Here is a 19302-nt window from a genome sequence, read left to right on the forward strand (position 1 = left end):
CCATACTGATGTCTCCCAGGTCCTGGCAATTGCTTCCATTGCATCATGCTCCCCAATACTGGGTAGGCAGATTCTAGCCCTCTTTGCCAGTTCAAGTGAGAAGCGGTTTAGTAACCCCACTTGACATGCATATGGAAGATAGGGATTTAATAGGAATAATGTCACCTACATCCAGCGAGGGTGTTTGGAATGGTAGCACTGCTGAATTTGTTGGCCAGTCATGGGAATTTCTGTAACATGAAGTCCCCAGATGGTGATCTCTTTTTTCAGCTACTGTTACCTGACATGCCTCTACCTGTGGACTCTAACCATTGTGAAAGTTTACGATGCATGTAGTGTTCTACCACTGCTGGACTTAATGGAACTGAATACTAAATGTCTGCTTATCAGATGAGTAGTACTTGGGTTTCATTCTCCCTATCAAGAAATGCTCAATCCAGTGACAAATTTTGTTTGATGCCCTATGAACTGTTCATAAAAATTGGTATGGTAAAGAGGAAAATGTTTTATGAAAAATCAGGAAATGCTGCATCCACCCAATTGCCATGGACATGGCTTTAATGTCATTATGTGAGAAAAGCATGTATTGGGTTTCATATGATGGATGTTTTTGGTACCCTGCGAGTTGGTGTTGAGGATGCCATTCTCTTTGAGATATCTCATTATGATATTACAAACAGAGTGCTCTCTTCAGGAGCACATTTTTAACAGCTTAGTGTTGTGAGTCACAATCTATTATTCTTCCCTTTAGTTAAAATGTCAAGTGCCAAGGTAACACAATTACTGCATACTTATTATTGATAGTAAGTGATAAACTGTACCTCCTCTTCTGATGTTAGTGGAAGCACTCTCACATCATCTAATGACTTTGAGATGGAAGCTTCATTACCAACACCAGAATCCTCCTGGTTGAGGCTTCTGAACACCATACGAGACACAGGTAAGTGTTCAGGAGATATCCGGCCTACAAAATAAATTACAAAACAGAATAAGTAAAGAGAAAGATTTTGTTGTTAAGAGAAGTAAATGCATCTAACAGATAACTTCCAATATCAAAATCAAGTTTATGTTGCAGTACATTTGAATTTAATATGCTGCTGCCCATATGATGCCCTGCAGCAAGAAATTTGAGACCATATCTAGATGTACATTGACAGAAGAAACATAAAGAATTGTACACATTAGCACATGCCTACATCATAGCAATTTCTGTGCAATAGGCAATATGTTACCATCAATCACATAACTATGAAGACGATACAAATTTCCAATCAGTTTTCATGATCAGGCCCAGTGGATGATGTGCTACCTTGAAAGATCCCTCAGTGGCCGGAGACTGTGGTCATGTGCGAACTGAACTTGTGTGAATGTGCAGTGTGTTTTCAACTTTAGAAGAAGACCTTTTGGCTGAAAGTTCAAATGTATAGCAGCCTTTTTGTTGTGCTGTCTACGGCTCAATGTCTCCTCTATATGATGAGTGGGAGTCTATACTACTAAAATAAAATTTGAATGAGGAGGCCTGAATGGAAATAAATTTATTGCCTCAAGATTACTTTACTACAGTTCACACACACAGGTTTTCTACAGGTGTCACGTATCACATATGTCAGTCATCCTGTTCTTGCATTTTGACACACTGCAGTGCCATCTTTGTTCCTTACTCACTGGTTTGTCTTCATTATTTGACCCACTGTTGATTCCAGTAAATACTATTTGGAACTATTTGACCCACTGTTGATTCCAGTAAATACTATTTGGAACTATTTTCCCCATGTTCAAGCCCTAGTTCTTTTCTGCAATGCTGCAGAAACTGCTTACAGTTGATAATTTTTCCTGCAACTGTTCTGTAAAGAACGTACATTTATTCCAACAAAGTAAAACATATTGTAGAACACTTCTACTGGTTGTTTCTGTGAATCAGCTTTCATTGAATATTTCTCAGTCATCTGGTGAAGTATACCTGCACCACATTTAATTTTATTAAAAATTTTATAGTTTGGCAAGATTTATCTCCATGATTCATCACATTAGTTTCATATAGTGATGCTTTCGAAATTCTTACTGATATTGATATCCCTCTTGTCAAACGATTCACTGTATCCATTAGGCACAGCTCTCACTGTGGCGATACAATATGTGATACAACACGTTATCATAAATTTTGTGCACTGTGATGGGTATCAATGTGGCACTCATGTTCTCAAAGAAACAGCACTACAGCAGCCAGAAATAGCCTGGTGTGTGACACCTCACTGCCAGCACTGTCGCGCGCAACTTCCAATTGCGTCACGTATTTACTTGAGACTGGAAAGAGATATGCCTGTCCATCCAGAATTAAAAATAATTTCGACATGCTAGCTACATTTAGTACATAGTGTTGTAGGACCTAAAATCCATCATATATAGACACACCAGAGATTATGTTTTTTACTGCAAACTTTTCAAAACATGTACTGTGTTTTATCTAATTTTGAAGTATTATAATAAGTATGGGCAACAGTGAAAAGAAAACCAGTTTATTATCAAGCTATGATATCAGAATATATGACACAAATAAATAAATTTTCTTTACCAAAAGAATGAGAAAGACTGCATGCGCAAATTTAAAAAAAGTGGGTTTAAATTTTTTATGCGAAAATTAAAGATTTTATTGAGAAATGAAATACAGAGACAGGTGTAGCTTTGACTACATAAAACAACTGTTTGAGGTACACCAGGTGACTTGGAATTTCCTCTCCTATGTTATCACATGATGCAGTTGTGTGGAGCAATCAAGGGGTTGTGCAAACAATAAGACAGAGGATCGTATTGGTGTTGTATTGCTGCAGTCCCACCATGAACCACTAAGTCATTTCAACTTTTGTTTCTATGTGCTCCAACAATGTGCGCTACTTCTGCGTCATATCATGTGTCGCATCGCGTATTATATGGCGTATCATATTGTTGCTGTGAGAATGTCTTACACTTATATTCTTACTCATCAATATTTTGGCCAGGTGCAGAGATAGCAAAAAACTGTCACTTATAACTTACTCCCATTTCAAAGAAACACACCATATTTGGATATGGACTGATTCTTTGGTTGATATCATCATCTCACAAGTACCTAATTCTGTTAACAGGTGATTTCTACAGCTATTTCTAAATAAACTTTGATACCAAATTTATCCAGCTTACAGGTCTCATATTAGCCTTGTATTGTATAAACCAGCCCCTGGCTTCAGTAGGAAAGAGCTATTCATAAATTGTGATGTTTTGTCTTTGACTGTAATGCAAGGAACAGTTTTCAGTGAAGACATGAAGGAATTAAAGACATTAGCTGACAGTGGCACCTAATGTCTTTAATTCCTTTGTGTCTTGATTCATAGGGGCTGCAGAATCAAAATGGTTTCTGTTCATTTTGATTTTCAGTGAAATGTTTTCCAACTTCTGACCACAAAATACACTTGTCTGCTTTAGTTTTATTGGTATCTGTTCCCAGCCGTAAAAGTATAAAACTTTCATATCTCTCAATTCATCCCTTGACATAGTATTGCAAATCAACTAGCAGCTTCCAGTTTTCTGATGACAAATTACCAATTTCAATTCCATTGGTGCAAAAAAGATAAGGGCATACAAAACTGGAATAAGTGTTCTCAGCTCAGAAAGAGAAACATGTCAATTGTTTCCAAGTTACCTCTGGTCTTCTGTATCTGTGCACAGCTTTATATCCTTCAGTATAGCATCATCTATGCACAGAATTGTGATATTTTCCTTCAAAAGTGGTGTTGGTTCTGCTGTGTGATGTACACACTTTTTGCTTGTGCAGCCTCCTGGATGCATTCGTGATCTGATCCAAAACCTCTTTTGTCTTGCCTCTACCAAATTCCGAATGGCCCACAAAATATAGTGAAAGTAACTGATACCTACCTTTCCCATACTGTCTTTATCTGTTCTATCAAATATCATGCCTCTGAGGATGATATACTGGTTTTGATTTCTTGTTACGGAAGTCACCGATGTGCTTCACTTGATTCCGCACATTATGGAATGCAAGTATCAACATTAGTTTTTCAATTTGACTACCAACAGACTATTGTTCTGAAACTGGTTGCATATGTTATACATATTCAATTACTTTCTTATCTGCCAATTTACAGGCCATTTTCAATATCTGTAACACGAATTAGTCAGACCCAAGCACTGTAAGTATGCCATGTCACTTCAGCATACATCATATACTGCAGCATCAAATCACTCTCTTACAGTGCAGCTGTGAATTTTCAGTATTTCTAGATGAAATAAATGAAAAAAGAAATGATAAGTTGTCAAAATGACTGCAACTGTGGCTCTGGGTATGCAGTGGGAAATAAAAGTCATATCTGTTATTTTTACAGTGCAATCTTGTTGAAAACCAAAAAGTCACTTAATTTCAAAGTATTATGGAAAAAAAATATTGACACTATCGACAGACAAATTTAATACTCAATTTGAATCTATTTACAGCTGCAATCATAATCTTCTTGACCACTGGCTTTCTGGCATATGAACAATGGGCCCACTTTCAAAAAGATAAATGTCCAAACATAATTTTCAAAAACTTCTGCTTACCTGGTGGCAGTGGACATCAAACAAAACTGTGAATGGGTATAATTGTAATTTGCACGTGGCAATAAAAGAAGAACTATGTGCTTTACACTGCATTAAGTTGAAACAGTAATTCAAGAGAACAATAATGTTTTTGAAGACTGTTAAGGTGAATTAGTGAAATAAGTTTAAACTTTTGATCTCTCAACAAGAAAATTTGAAGAAGTAACTCAAGACTTCTAGAGTACCTTTACAACAGTCCTCTATAGGAAAGGTGACAAGAAAGTTTGGTAATCATTGAGATATCTTGTCACTACATAGACTTCAACCTCTCATAACGTTCCCTAGCTCAAAATAAATCCATTAAAGAGACATGCTGCTTTCAAAAGAAAGATAAAATCCTCTTTATTATTTTACAGAGTCTCTTGACCCAGGCTTTGAAGCAAATTCTCCTTCAATGTCATACCTGGGCTTGAACTTTTCACATATATCATATCCATTGTATATCAACAAATTAAGCTATTTCACTGTTATAGTAGACGATTCTTCAACTAAGCACCAACTTTTACTGGATGTGTCACGTATGCTTTTGGTTTCTCTGTCTTTGGTAATGTTCCTTTTATTCACTTTGTCGTTTTAATGTCTAGGTTTCTCATTAACAAAAAAGGTATTTAATTTTACGGTAATGTGCAGAACTGATTCTGACTTGACAACACACGGGCACAAAAATTCATATTTTTAAAAGAGTTCCTTAATTGTTCTCTTCTGACTTAGACAAAATAAGATTAGTGGGAAACTTTCCAGCAAAATAATACTATTTTGCAGATGATAATTTGAGAAACCACTTAAATATAGTAATAATACAGTGTTTATGCATCAGATTAGTTCGTAATTAACTGTGGTTATTGTGCTGAACACTCACATGAAATAACTGCGAGAAGAGTAGTTGCGAATCAGCAACACAAAAAAAGGTGTACGAAATTATAGCTTAAATTCACAAAATATGGTACAGAATTGCTGTAGCAAACAACTTAAACCAAATATAAATACAATTTTGAAGGACATTACAGTCTACCTGCTGGTACTCTGGGTCCGGCAATTGTCACTGATGCCTGGCTGTCAGGTAGATCAGTGAGTTCAGGCTGAGTATGGACTGGATTGGCACTGATGTCCGGTGGTGGAGTTATTGAGCTAATTTTGTGCCAGGAGGGTGACACACTCAGCTGAGATGAATCTGCACTGGATGTTGGAGAGGAGGTGCGCAAACGTCGTCTGTGCTGTTCTTCTGATACTGTCAGACTGGGTGGAGGTATCTGGCTTGGAGGCAGGCCACCTCGTACAGCTTCCCGCAGTGCAGTCAGCTGATCACGAACCAATGTTTTCATTTCCCTGCACAAAAATAATTTTGATAATATTTTTCTTATTGTTAAGGGATTCTTAAAATTACACTGCACAAATTTCAAAATCTTCACACTGCATACCATAAACAAAAGGAAACTGATGATACTAAAATGAAGTTAGAGATGGAAAAAAATGGTTCAAATGGCTCTGAGCACTATGGGACTTAACATCTATGGTCATCAGTCTCCTAGAACTTAGAACCACTTAAAACTAACTAACCTAAGGACATCACACAACACCCAGTCATCACGAGGCAGAGAAAATCCCTGACCCCGCCGGGAATCAAACCCGGGAACCCGGGCGTGGGAAGCGAGAACGCTACCTCACGACCACGAGCTGCGCACAGAGATGGAAAATCATGGGTGAAATAACAATACGTAATGGATCGATTGCTACCCACTACATAAAGGAAGTGTTGAGTGGCAGATAGGAAAACTGAAAAAGCCTGCTACATATTATCAGTTACTGGACTAAGTACTTTTGTCAGATGTACACATCCTATACTCTTGTCCATGTTATTGTGCTCATTATTTCCGTTCCTCAATTTGCTTGAATTTCATCTTATATATAATCCCTCCTTTCAATTAAATCTTTATGTGCATTACTTTGTCTGTAGTGCAATAAGAGTTTATGTTTCAAATGCTTGTTTGATGATTACATAAAAAAGTGTACATCTTTAACGAAAAAGAAGTTCACAGCATTGCACAGTCAGTATAAATATATTGTTTCATCTTTTGTTTTCTAACTGATACATTGGTAGTTTCAAATGTTTAAATATTAAGATAGATAAATAAAAGCTTAAAGATTCCAAGTGAAAAAAGAATGACAGGAAGAAAAAACGAAACCAATTACAAATGTTACTACAGTGATTAAAATGATGCGACAAAGGAAAGATGTAAAAAAATGAGATTTAACTCAGTTAACTTACCAAAAATAATGACAAAAGCCATTTCAATAAATATTTAACAATAAATATTTTTTTTACATGTGAGACTTGTACCTGATCGGTCACAATGTGCAACCAATCTATTAAACACCCTTGTTCCAAGCTGTATAACATCATGTGAAATTCCCAATATTTGTATAATTACTCAAAAATGAGGGTACACCATGATGAATGGTTACAGAGTGAGGTACCTGGGACCTTAACCTACATCACTGTATAGATGATTTCAAGAAGTCAATACTGCTGCTGAGGACCTCTCCTCCTTAGTCCAATAATATCTAGAATTCTTTTTTCAATGCTGGAATTTTATTCCTGAAATTCAACTTAACTGTAAGAGATGTAGATGATATGAAAATTTGTGCCAGACACAAATTTCACACTTATCACAAGAAGTCACCTTACCACTTAGGCTATCCGAGCATGCTCCTCAGACTGACCCAAACTTCCATGTGTCAACCCCATATCTGTTTCTTCTCGTAGATTATTGTACATCTCATGATCACCCTGCAGGTTTTTAGAATCGAGACAATGAGAAGTCTGCTTTCATTGAAGGAAAATACCATCTTCAGTGTGCATCAACTCATTAAAAAAAATCAGGTGAAAGACACAAAATGGAACATTCGCACCCCACACCAACTAGTTTGTTACCTTCTACATAACTATAATGTGCCTTAATAACTTACTGAGTTGCATTGTTGTGGAGGGATTTAAAAAACAGAGCTGTTCCCATTGTCCAAATGGTATACTGAAAGGCTTTCCAATGAGAATTAGGTTGAAGCAAGATTCCACAAAGTGTAACAGCTACACATCTCAGTCATCAACAACATCACACAAGAACTGGACCTCATTCTACAGTGGTGATGTCATGTTACAGCCCTGGAAAGGTAGAAACTGAAACAACATGTCCAGTCATGGCATTACTAACTCAGTCAATTTGGATTCTGACTGAACTTGTAAAAACTGTGTACTAAGAAACAGTTTCTACTCCTGGGACACTAAGTCTCAGAACAAAATTTAAAGAAGTTTAACACACACTGATATCTTGTGTTCTATTAACTTGGTGGCAGAATCCATAGCAATGAAAGACGCAGAAATTAAAGTAGCCTCAGTGTGAGGATGGAAGCTTACTACGGTACTGTGTGACAAACTAATTCCAAAATACACATGACACTCATTCATCCTCTAACACTTATGCTACAGAAATGCATATGCTACATAGGAGAATGATTGTTTCCTAATTCATCAAATCTTCAACACTGAGAGTGACTGATTTCCACTTTATTTTTGCTGTTGCTCTGTGGGTTGTTCTTGCTTATCTCCTTGCCTTTTGTTATTAGTTTTTTGTTGGAGTGCATACTTAATAGTTCAGTTTAAATATAATACCAGTGGTTTATGTGAAATTAATACTGATCATGCATATTATTTATAATCTTTTGTACATTCTTACTTGAAAGTTTAAATGGCAATGTGGATGAAAAAGAAACATTAGCATATCCTATGTACTACATTACCCGACCATTTGACAGTTTTCCTGAACGTTATTCATTCTGTAAAAAAATATGATGGAGAAGACTTCCACATATCATCTTAGGAACTGATTAGGAACTAGCCTCGAATACTTACTTGTTATGAGTTTTGTCAACAAAATTTCAGCAGTAGTTAAGTTTTAAAATCTACGTCATTCTTTTATCTAAAATAAAGAGTGGGAACTATTTTGACTATAATGTTAAAAATCACAAATTTTATTTAAATTATTTATTTATGCTACTGACCAAGGAGACAATATTTTGTTCACAATTTCACTTTAACCTTGTTTGGAACAAGCAACGCAATGTGAATGATTCTGCTGAACAACTATTTTAAATTTACGTTTATGCTGAATAAAATAATACTATTTTCTTTTACTAAAGCCAAAAATTTTTTTAAAAGCATGCTGAGGTCAATGTGAACTACCATTTTCACAATTAAGGCGATCATACAATCCGTGTCTCCATCTACTAGAACTGATGCTAATACAAAGAATAATTTTAGTTGAATAAGTGGGATAAGAAACAGTATGAAATTGTAACATTGCTTACATAAGCTGCAGCTTGCATACTTCCAGTTCCCTCTCCCTTGAGCCCAGCTGAGCTGCCATCTTCTCTCTTTCCAGGTTTTTCAGCTGCAGTTCTGCTGTTTGTCTCTCTAGCTCTTTCACAGTTTCTTTTAATCGAGACTCCAATGCTTCTTGTTTTTTCAACAAATCCTGCACAACCCAGAAAAAACCAATCATTTTCTTTCCATTCCAAACTAAGAAAAGCTATTTATGGTTTCTATGTGGAAATTAAAATGAGATTAATGAAAACTACTTATAACTGTAAACATGAAAGTTGTTTTTAAATCTATCGAAAAAAGTCTATTTAACTCAAACTACAAACATTGTTCCCTGAACTGATTGTGATCCTTTGGTTCTGAGTCGAGTGAAGGGAGTGAATCAGACTTCGAAGGTTCTGTGATAATCTAGGTTATGACTTCCTGCACTTGTGCCACAGGGTTGAGAACTATAGGGTTCTCCTAAATCGGTCAGCTGCGCACTACTCATCAGAGGCTGCTATTCAGTTAGCTGACTGTGTGTGAGGTGCAGACAATGGTTTTTTACATTAGGCAACTCTCCATTCAATCCAGATAACGACAGCTGTAGGAAGCCCAGAAGTAACAGTGTTGTTGTTGTTGTGGTCTTCAGTCCAGAGACTGGTTTGATGCAGCTCTACATGCTACTCTATCCTGTGCAAGTTTCTTCATCTCCCAGTACCTACTGCAACCTACATCCTTAAACATGCCTCCCACAGGTGACAGTATTAACATCCTTAGAAAGCTGGTTGAAACTTGAATTTGATATTGGTGAGATTTTTGGGGAACACTTAAGTGTATATTGAAAGGATAGGCATATGGGAAATGAAGGTGGTGTATTGTTGCAACAGACAAGAAACTCTGATCCACTGAGATAGAAATCGAAGGTGCGAGTGAGATTGTTTGGGCAAGACTCAGTATCAGGGTGAGCACAAAATGATAATTGGATACTTCTACCACCCACCATATTCATCTCCTGATGTAACCAAAAACGTTGGAGAAAACCTTAGTTCACTTGTATCTAAGTTCTCCAATCATGCTGTAATTATTGGTGGGTACTTTAATGATCCAATAGTTAACTGGGAAAATTACAGTTTTGTTAGTGGTGGGCATGATAAGACATCCTGTTATACTTTACTAAAAGCCTTCTCTGAAAACTACCTGGAACAGATAGACCTGACGTCTTTGAGGATGTCCACATTGAAATTGGTATCTGTGACCATGACACAGTTGTGGCAACAAAGATCATGAATGTACAAAGGACAACTAAAACAAGCAGATAGATATTATATTCAGTAAACTGGATAAAAAATCAGTAGTGTCATATCTCAGTAAGGAACTTGAAACTTTTCAACACAGGACAGATGCATTTAGAGCAACTCTGGTTCAAGTTTGAAAGAATAGTTGACCAAGCACTTGATAGAAATGTGGCCAGTAGAACACCCCACACTGGGAGGGGACCTTCAAAGTATACAGTCACTGTAAAGAAAATTCTAAAGAAACAGAGATTATTGCATAATAGACGTAAAACAAAGCATGGGGCTAGGGGTAGAGAGATGCTGAACAAAACACATTTGGCTGTCAAGAGAGCAATGCATGATGCTCTCAATGACAACTGTAGCAGAATATTGTGAAATGATATTTCACAAAACCCAAAGAAATTCTGGCCATATGTGTAGGCTATTAGTGGCAACAAAGGTAATATCCAGTCCCTAGCCAATGAAACATGAACTGAAATTGAGGGTAGCAAAACAAAAGGTGAAATGCTTAACTTCATTTTCAAAAGTTCCTTTACAAAGGAAAAACCAAAGGAGAATTGCCCCAATTTAATCCTTGCACCACTGAAAAGATGAATGAAATAAGTATTAGTGTCAATGGTGCTGAGAGACAGTTGATATTGTTAAAACTGAACAAACCTGCAGGGGCCTAATGGAATCCCTGTAAGATTTAATACTGAATGTGTGGCTGAGCTAGCCCCTCTTCTAACTATAATTTATTGTAGATCCCTCTAACAAAAAAACTGTGCCCAGCTCCTGGAACAAAGCACAGGTCACACACATCTACAAGAAGGGCAGTACAAATGTCCTATAAAATTACTGCCCAGTATCCTTCACAACGATTTTTTGTACAATCTTAGAACATATTCTGAGCTCAAACAGAATGAGGTATATTGAACAGAATGTCCTCCTAATGCAAACCACTATGGATTCTGAAAACATTGATCATGTGAAACCCAACAACACTTTTCTCACATGACATTCTGAAAGCTTTGGATCACAGCAAGGTCAGGACAGTGTTTATTGTCAAAAGCACGATCATATGAGATACCAAATGAAATTTGTGACTGGATTGAGAGCTTTTTTGGTTGGGAGGGCACGTCATGTTATCTTGGATACAGTTGTCATTGTCAGATGTAGAAGTAACTTCAGATGTGCCTCAGGGAAGTGTGTTGGGACCCTTGCTGTCCATGCTGCACATTTGTAGACAATATTAATAGTAACCTCACACTATTTGCAGATGATGCAGTTATCTATAATGAAGTACTACCTGAAAGAAGCTGCATAAATATTCAGTCAGATCTTGATAAGATTTTCAAAGTGGTGCAAAGATTGGCCACTTTCTTTAATGTTCACAAACACACTTCACAACACGAAAAAGCATAGTATCCTATGACTATATCACAGAGTCACTGCTGGTATCGTCCAGCTCATACAAATACTTAGGTATAGCACTTTGTAGGGATCAGTCTACAGAGGAGATTGCTAACAAATCACTCGTGCGACCAGTTCTAGAATATTGTTCAAGTGTGTGGGACCTGTACCAGATAAGACTAACAGGGAATATTGAACATATACAGAGAACGGCAGCAGAATCGTCACAGGTTTGTTTGGCCTATGGGACAGTGTCACAGAGGTACGGAAGGAGCTTAACTGGAAGATTCTTGAAGATAGAATGAAATTATCTTGAGAGCTAATGCCAAAGTTTCAAGAACCACCTTTATGGAGTTGGAATGGAAAAAAATTTTTTTTAACGTTTTTGGATTTTTATCTCATTGTAAAATTTGCAATTTTCTGAATAAAATGATTTATTTATACATATAATAAACTCACATGGAAGTATTTTATTGTATTTTTTAAATATAATTTACACTGGATGAAAATGTTAACATTTTTACATGCATTACTTCAAGATCTAATAAAGTTGGTAATTTTTTATACAGAAGGCTGTGGATTGCTGTGTTATAAAGGTTAAGTGTTTGTATTGGACATATCCAGAAGAGGATGGGCATCACGTTGAGGAAGTTGAAACATAGTTTGAGAGACAAGAAACTTTCTGATGGTAAAACCGTAAGAGGCAGGCTGACAGACAAAATAGTTGATGAACTACAGCAGTATTATAGGATGGACATTAGAAATAGTACTGAATGTTTGTTGAAAATGAAGCAGGCAGTACAGGCTACCTTCTTCCACAGACTTCCAACTGATGAAAAACCAGTACACCACCTTTGTCCTCCTGGACTTGATTCATGTGCACTTACCATAATTCCCAGTACTCAAACAGTTCATACAGCCATAAACATTCCATGTCAGCAGCAGCCATGGAGATCATAAAACCTATTTACAGAGCACTGACAAATCCTGAATTACTGAGGAAGTGTCTTCATGGTCAGAATGAAAATCCCAATGAGTCGTTCAGTAATCTTATATGGGCTCACTTACCAAAAAAATGTTTTTGTTGGAATGAAGACACTAAGATTGGAGGAGGGTTCAGTGATGCTGTTATTGCTTTTAATGATGGCATCATTGGTAGGGTGAAAGTGCTACAGCATATGGGAATTAATCCTGGAGCAAACTGCTTTAGAGAACTTGAACAGATGGACAAGGTTTGCATTGATAAAACAGAGTTTGCAGCACAGTTAGCCACTAAGGAGTCCAGAAAGACGAAAAAACTTGGAAAAAGATCAAGATGATGATATACAGTATGGTACAGGCTGCTTCTGAGTGACTAAAAGTAAAAAATTAACCATATATTAAGTGAGTTACAGTCCTTTAAGACTTTAGAAGCCGTTTCTGAAAATTTACATTTTCTGTTGCATTTTTCCCTAAATCTCAGAAACCACTTCGGGCAAAGTATTCAAATCTTTAGGGAGTAATAACATACATATCCTGAGTTTACTGAACTAAAAGAAGAACAAAATGTTATGTATATTTAAAATTATTTATGAAAATGAACAAAAAGTACACAAAATTTTAACTGTGTAATTAAAAGATCGTGTTTCCAAAAGTAGTGGCTGAAATACAATTACTGTAGTTCAGCAGACACAGAACATACAGTTTAATGCCCTGTAAAAGTTTCATGGCTACAGTGTTGGTTCCTGAAATACAGGGAAGCCAAGTCACTAAATTTAACATTGTCGGGATAGGGTTTTCCAACACACCTAAAATGATGACTCTAGGGATATACCACAATCCCCTATGTGTTACTCAACATAGGGATAATAAAGGAGAATATTAGAGTACCTTCATTGCTAACAAACTTTTTCCATCTAGTGCAAATTTTCTATGCCAGATTGATAAAAATAGATTGGTTTTTGAGCAAAATATCTGGAGGTGACTTTTGGATATCAACATTTTCAAATTTTTTGCCACCTATAACATGTAGTGATCGGAATAAATAGAAATCCGATGGCACAATATCGGGCAAGTATGGTACATGAGGCAATACCTCCCACCCCAATTCAATAATTTTTTTTAGGTTTCATCTTGAAAAACACCTTTCCTGTTGAAATTACTGAGTACTTTTCAAATAAAGATAGATTTACTCCAGCCAATTGTTCACAGCAAAGACCTGCATTCACAGTCTGTTCAGGTTTCAGCTCTACAGATTTGTTTGGAGAGAGCCAGTGACTTTTGCATTTTGGATTATAATTGAAGACCCATTTTTCATCACCGGTGATAAGGCAATCACAAAGTGCTTCTTTATTGTGCCACTGAAGCAATAACTTGCATGTGATGGATGAGTTAGCTTTGTTTGTCTTTACCAGTTTGCCGTAAATTTTTTCGGACAGTTGACCAAGGTTGGTTAAGAGTGTTGGACAGTTCCTTGTTTGTCTGCCACATATTTGCTTCCACTTCTGCTCTTAACATGTCACTGTCTAAAGTTATTGGTCTTCCTGATCGATACAAGCTACAAAGATCAAAATTACCAGATCTTAACTTAGGAAACCTCCCTTGGCATTCATGGATGCCTAACACACTTGAATAAATGTCACAAATGTTTTTGGTAGTAATTAATGCATTACTATCCTTGTGAAACTCAAAAAGCAGAAGCATACAATGTCGGATATGTATGAGGGTTGACTGAAAGTAATGCCTCCACCTCTGTAACTCTTCAACGGTTGACAGCAATGGTAAGCGACAGGTACTGGCTTGTTCCATAGCCTCTTCTCTACAACTCTAGCTGGAGGGAAGACTTAGCATTAAACAGTTGTTTCGTTACAGTGTAAAGTATGGAACCCTGTGCAGACCGTCATCGATGCTATTTAAGCAACATGCAGTCATTGAATTCTTGACAGCAGAAGGTGTCACCCCAAAGGAGATTCATTAGAGAATGAAAGCAGTTTATGGTGATTGTGCACATGTGAGTAGTGTGCATCATTGGGTGAGTAAGTTTAAAGATGTTGAGGTGGGAACATCTGACCTGCGTGACAAACAAAGAGTTGGGCGTCCTGTGAGAGCAACCCCCGAGTTCCATACGCAAAATGTTGACAGAATGATTCAAGACGATCATCGTATCACTCAGAGAGAAATTGCAAGCACAATCAGCATTTCACAAGAATGTGTGGGTCACATTATTGCTTTGCTTAGCTATCAGAAGATCTGTGCATGATGGGTACCCCACAGCAGAACTTCAGAGAATGAATCTCACCATCATACAGCATCCTCCATACAGTCCAGATCTAGCACCGTCTGACTTCCATCTGTTCCCGATAATGAAAGACGATCTGTGGAGACATCATTATGGTTCTGATGAAGACGTTGAGAGAACTGTGAGACTGTGATTGCAGAAACATTGTTGACTTCTTCTGTGATGGCTTCAGAAAACTTGTTCATTGTTGGCAGAAATGTATCCAATCGGCTGGTGATTATGTGGAAAAGTGAATATTGGTAATTGTTGTTGTTGTTGTTGTTGTTGTTGTTGGGATGTTTAAGGGGGACTAAACAGCTAAGGTCATCAGTCCCCCATTCCAAAAAAACCGGCGAAACAAAATTTACGGAACAGGTAAAACCCCAAGGGGGGAGGAGACGCCCCTCCCCCCAGTCACTGAAAGAACACCAATGTGGCAGCGAACACTAGAGACAAGAACAGTACAGACGAACACTGGACAGAAAGAAACGGAAGAAAAGAAGAGGGTCGGAGACTGGTTGACTGACCATGGGAACAAAAATTGGGAAAGAGTCAACCATCCGAATACACACATTAAAATCTGCAACCAATGAGACACTCGAGGACAAGATACACAGAAAGGGAAAGGGACAGGTCCCCCCTAAATGGAACCATAAAAAGGACTACCATGGATAAAATGTAAAACGTCGTCAGCCATGGAGGCATCGTCGCATAAAACCAAAGGCAACGTGCCCGGGAGATTAAAAGTCTGCCGGAGGGTGCGCAGGCGCGGACACTCCAACAAAATATGGACGACTGTCAACCGGGACCCACACCGACACAGGGGGGGATCCTCCTGACGCAAAAGATGTCCGTGCGTCAGGTAGGTATGGCCGATGCGGAGCCGACACAGGATGACAGAGTCCCTGCGAGAAGCCCGCAGGGAGGACTGCCACACATCGGTGGTCTCCTTAACAGCCCGCAGTTTATTCGGAGAAGTCAGGCTACGCCACTCGTCACGCCACATCTGAAGCACCTTACAGCGCAACGCCAGCTGCAAATCACGAGCCGGGAGGCCGATCGCCAAAGTGGGGGCGTCGACCGCCCCTTTGGCCAGCCTGTCGACACGTTCATTCCCCGGGATGCCAACGTGACCTGGCGTCCAAACAAAGACCACCGAACGACCAGAGCGGGTAATGGCAAAAACAGACTCCTGAATAAAGGATACCAGAGGAGAAGAGGTATAGCAGCGGTCGATAGCCTGGAGGCTGCTCAGGGAGTCACTGCAGATGACGATGGACGTACCTGAGCAGGAACACATATGCTCAAGAGCGCGCAATATGGCCACCAGCTCTGCAGTAAAAATACTGCAGCCAGCCGGCAAGGAGCGCTGTTCAACATGGGCAGCGTGAGCAAAAGCGTAGGCAGGACGACCATCCACCAGGGAACCATCGGTGTAGACAGGCTCACAGCCTGAAAATGAGGCGACGAGCGCAAGAAAACGGTGACGGAGGGCCACATGCGGAACCGAGTCCTTGGGTTCCCGTGCCAAGTCCAGGCGGACGGACGGACGGGTCATACACCAGGGAGGCGTGGGTGCACATGCCCGGAAGGGCGGCAGAAGAGGGAACGACCCCAGTTCAGACAGCAGGGACTGGACGCGCACAGCAATGGAAAGCCCAGACCTAGGTCGCCGGTCGGGCAGAGGGAGAACCCTGGCAGGGAAAAGCAGGCGATGATTGGGATGGCCCGGTGAGCAATGCACGTGGACAGCATAGTCGGCGAGCAGTCGGTGGCGGCGAATCCGCAGCGGGGGAACCCCGGCCTCCACCAGCAGACTATCCACGGGGCTCGTACGGAAAGCGCCAGTTGCAAGCCGAACCCCACAGTGGTGTATGGGGTCCAACAAAGTCAACACTGAGGACGATGAAGACCCATAGGCCAGGCTCCCATAATCAAGCCTGGACTGCACAAGGGCTCTGTACAATCGCAACAGCGTGCTGCGATCTGCACCCCAAGACGCATGGCTCAGGCAGCGGAGGGCGTTGAGGTGCCGCCAGCACTTTTGCTTCAGCTGAGTAATATGAGGAACCCATGTGAGCCGGGCATCAAAGACGAGTCCTAAGAAGCGGCTAGTGTCCACCACTTCAAGTAGGTGACCGTCGAGGTAAAGTTCCGGATGAGGGTGGACCGTCCGACGCCTGCAGAAGTGCATAACTCGAGTCTTGGCCGCAGAGAACTGAAATCCATGAGTCAGAGCCCATGATGCCGCCTTGCGAATGGCTGCTTGCAGCCTGCGTTCGGCGACTCCTGTAGTCGTTGAGCTGAATGAGATGCAGAAGTCGTCGGCATACAAAGAAGGAGACACCGACGACCCCAAGGCTGCAGCCAGACCATTAATGGCCACTAGAAATAAGGAAACGCTCAACACCGAGCCCTGCGGGACCCCATTTTCCTGTATATAAGATGAACTAGAGGTGGCACCGACTTGCACCCGGAAAGAGCGGCGCAATAAAAAGTTTTGAAGAAAAGCAGGGAGCTGACCACGAAGACCCCACTCGCGCAACGTAGCAAGGATGTGATGCCTCCATGTTGTGTCATATGCCTTCCGCAGATCAAAAAATACAGCTATTGGTAATTAAAGATCACATTCTAAGGATTACTTCTGCATTTGATTTACTAAAATATTCAAACCCAATTAATGGGGGTGGAGGCATTACTTTTCATTCAACCCTTGTACCTCCTCTGATATTTAGCTGGCCTTTTCCACACAAAAAAAAGAGGAAGAGGAAGAAGAAGAAATAAATCCAATTATTTATGAGTAAACAAGTCACTCTAACCATAAAAGGTCTTTGGCACAAGTTTGAACTACACACAGATCATAATGATATTATTTTCAAATGGTAGAGCACAGCAATCAGTCGTCCTTTTCTTGCAGGTTTTATTCAGAAAATCTAGACTTTTGAGTCTTGAACCAACTATGACAGAAGCCCAAAAAACAGGACTGACGTACTAGAACGTGCATTGATGCTACGAAACGTTGCATTGGTAATGGCTAGGCACTAGCTGAAATCTAGATTTGCTGAGTAAAGCCTGCAATAAAAGGACAACTGATTGTTGTGCTCTATCATTTGAGTCGTATCACAGTCAGTGAATGCACCAACATTCCTAATGGAAGGTAACTTGACAATGATATTAACCAAGCGAAGAATGATATATTTTTGGATCAATCACATTTTGGATTTTTCGTGTGGTCTGGAAATGGAAAGACAATAATTCAGAGGGGTTGTTAGAACAGCAGCTGTATGCACTTCAAATAATCATTAAACTGAATTCTGTGTATGATAATTTTGGCACCACACTGGAAATCAATACAGAAAATACATCAGCAATCTGTGTAACTGACATCCAGTGCAGAAGCTGTGTATAGCCTGGTGCAAGGACTGTTGCCATATACCTCATGAGCCAGGTGCCTGAGATGACAAAACACTAGCCACAGCTTCCCATATGTCGCTTCAGTGTTAACAACGTGTACGAACATCTTAAAGCGGTATCAGTGTACCCTTCATAATGGATGGTGAGATCCTCAAGACTGTGATTGGTTTGCTCTTTGACCTTTGAATATAACTTCTCCCATTAAGGATGTGCTTGGACTTAGACTGTCATGATTTTTGTCTCATGACTTGCCTGCCTTAGCATATAATCAGTTTATCTGTTTTCAGATTTACAATGACACATTTATCTCATGTGTTTGTAGAGAATTATAAGCATGGATAAATACTGAGTGCTGTCAATAGAAATTACCATGTAAACACAGGTTCCTAAAATGGCCACTCATTCATTTGTTCGTTCATGTTCCAGGGAGCCTATGATAAAGGAGATTCTTCAGGAAGATGGAATGGATCACTGTATGTATTAAAAGGAGTACTAAATGGATAAAACTGTAAAATTACAAGGAGACAATATCCAGACAATACTCACACAATGAGTCACAAGTCTATTATTTCCCATACACACATTATGAGGAGAAAAAAATAAACCTAGCTTTTCAACCTGTTAATGACTTGTCAGGCAGGAAAGAGAGCAGTGTTTAGGAAGGAGAGGAAGGTCAGTCAGAACCTATGTTGAGAGAAAACCCGTCAGTTATTAGGACGAGGGGAGAGAAATTTACCTCTATACTCTACATGTCACCTTATAGTGTGCTGCAGGAGGTACTTTGTGTTCCAGTGTCACTTCCCCCTTTTTCTGTTCCAGTTGCTTACAGTTTGAGGGAAGAATGATTGCTGGTAAGCCTCTATGTCGGCTTGAATCTTTTTAATTTTATCTTCACGGTCTTTTCACGAGATATATGCAGGAGGAAGTAATGCATTGGTTGATTGTTCTAGGAATGTACA

General features: G+C 39.4%; 1 protein-coding gene across 1 annotated transcript in view; it reads right to left on the reverse strand.

Moving 5' to 3' along the window:
* Positions 1-19302, reverse strand: part of LOC126281948 (uncharacterized) — a 133258-nt gene that overhangs the window by 38265 nt on the left and 75691 nt on the right. The window contains exons 6-8 of the mRNA XM_049981307.1: positions 8992-9158; positions 5642-5955; positions 822-964 (exon numbers count right to left, since the gene is read on the reverse strand). Of these exons, the coding sequence (XP_049837264.1) occupies positions 822-964; positions 5642-5955; positions 8992-9158 (624 nt within the window). The remainder of the gene's footprint in view (positions 1-821; positions 965-5641; positions 5956-8991; positions 9159-19302) is intronic.

The sequence above is a fragment of the Schistocerca gregaria genome, chromosome 7 (assembly GCF_023897955.1).
Source record: "Schistocerca gregaria isolate iqSchGreg1 chromosome 7, iqSchGreg1.2, whole genome shotgun sequence".
NCBI lineage: Eukaryota > Metazoa > Arthropoda > Insecta > Orthoptera > Acrididae > Schistocerca > Schistocerca gregaria.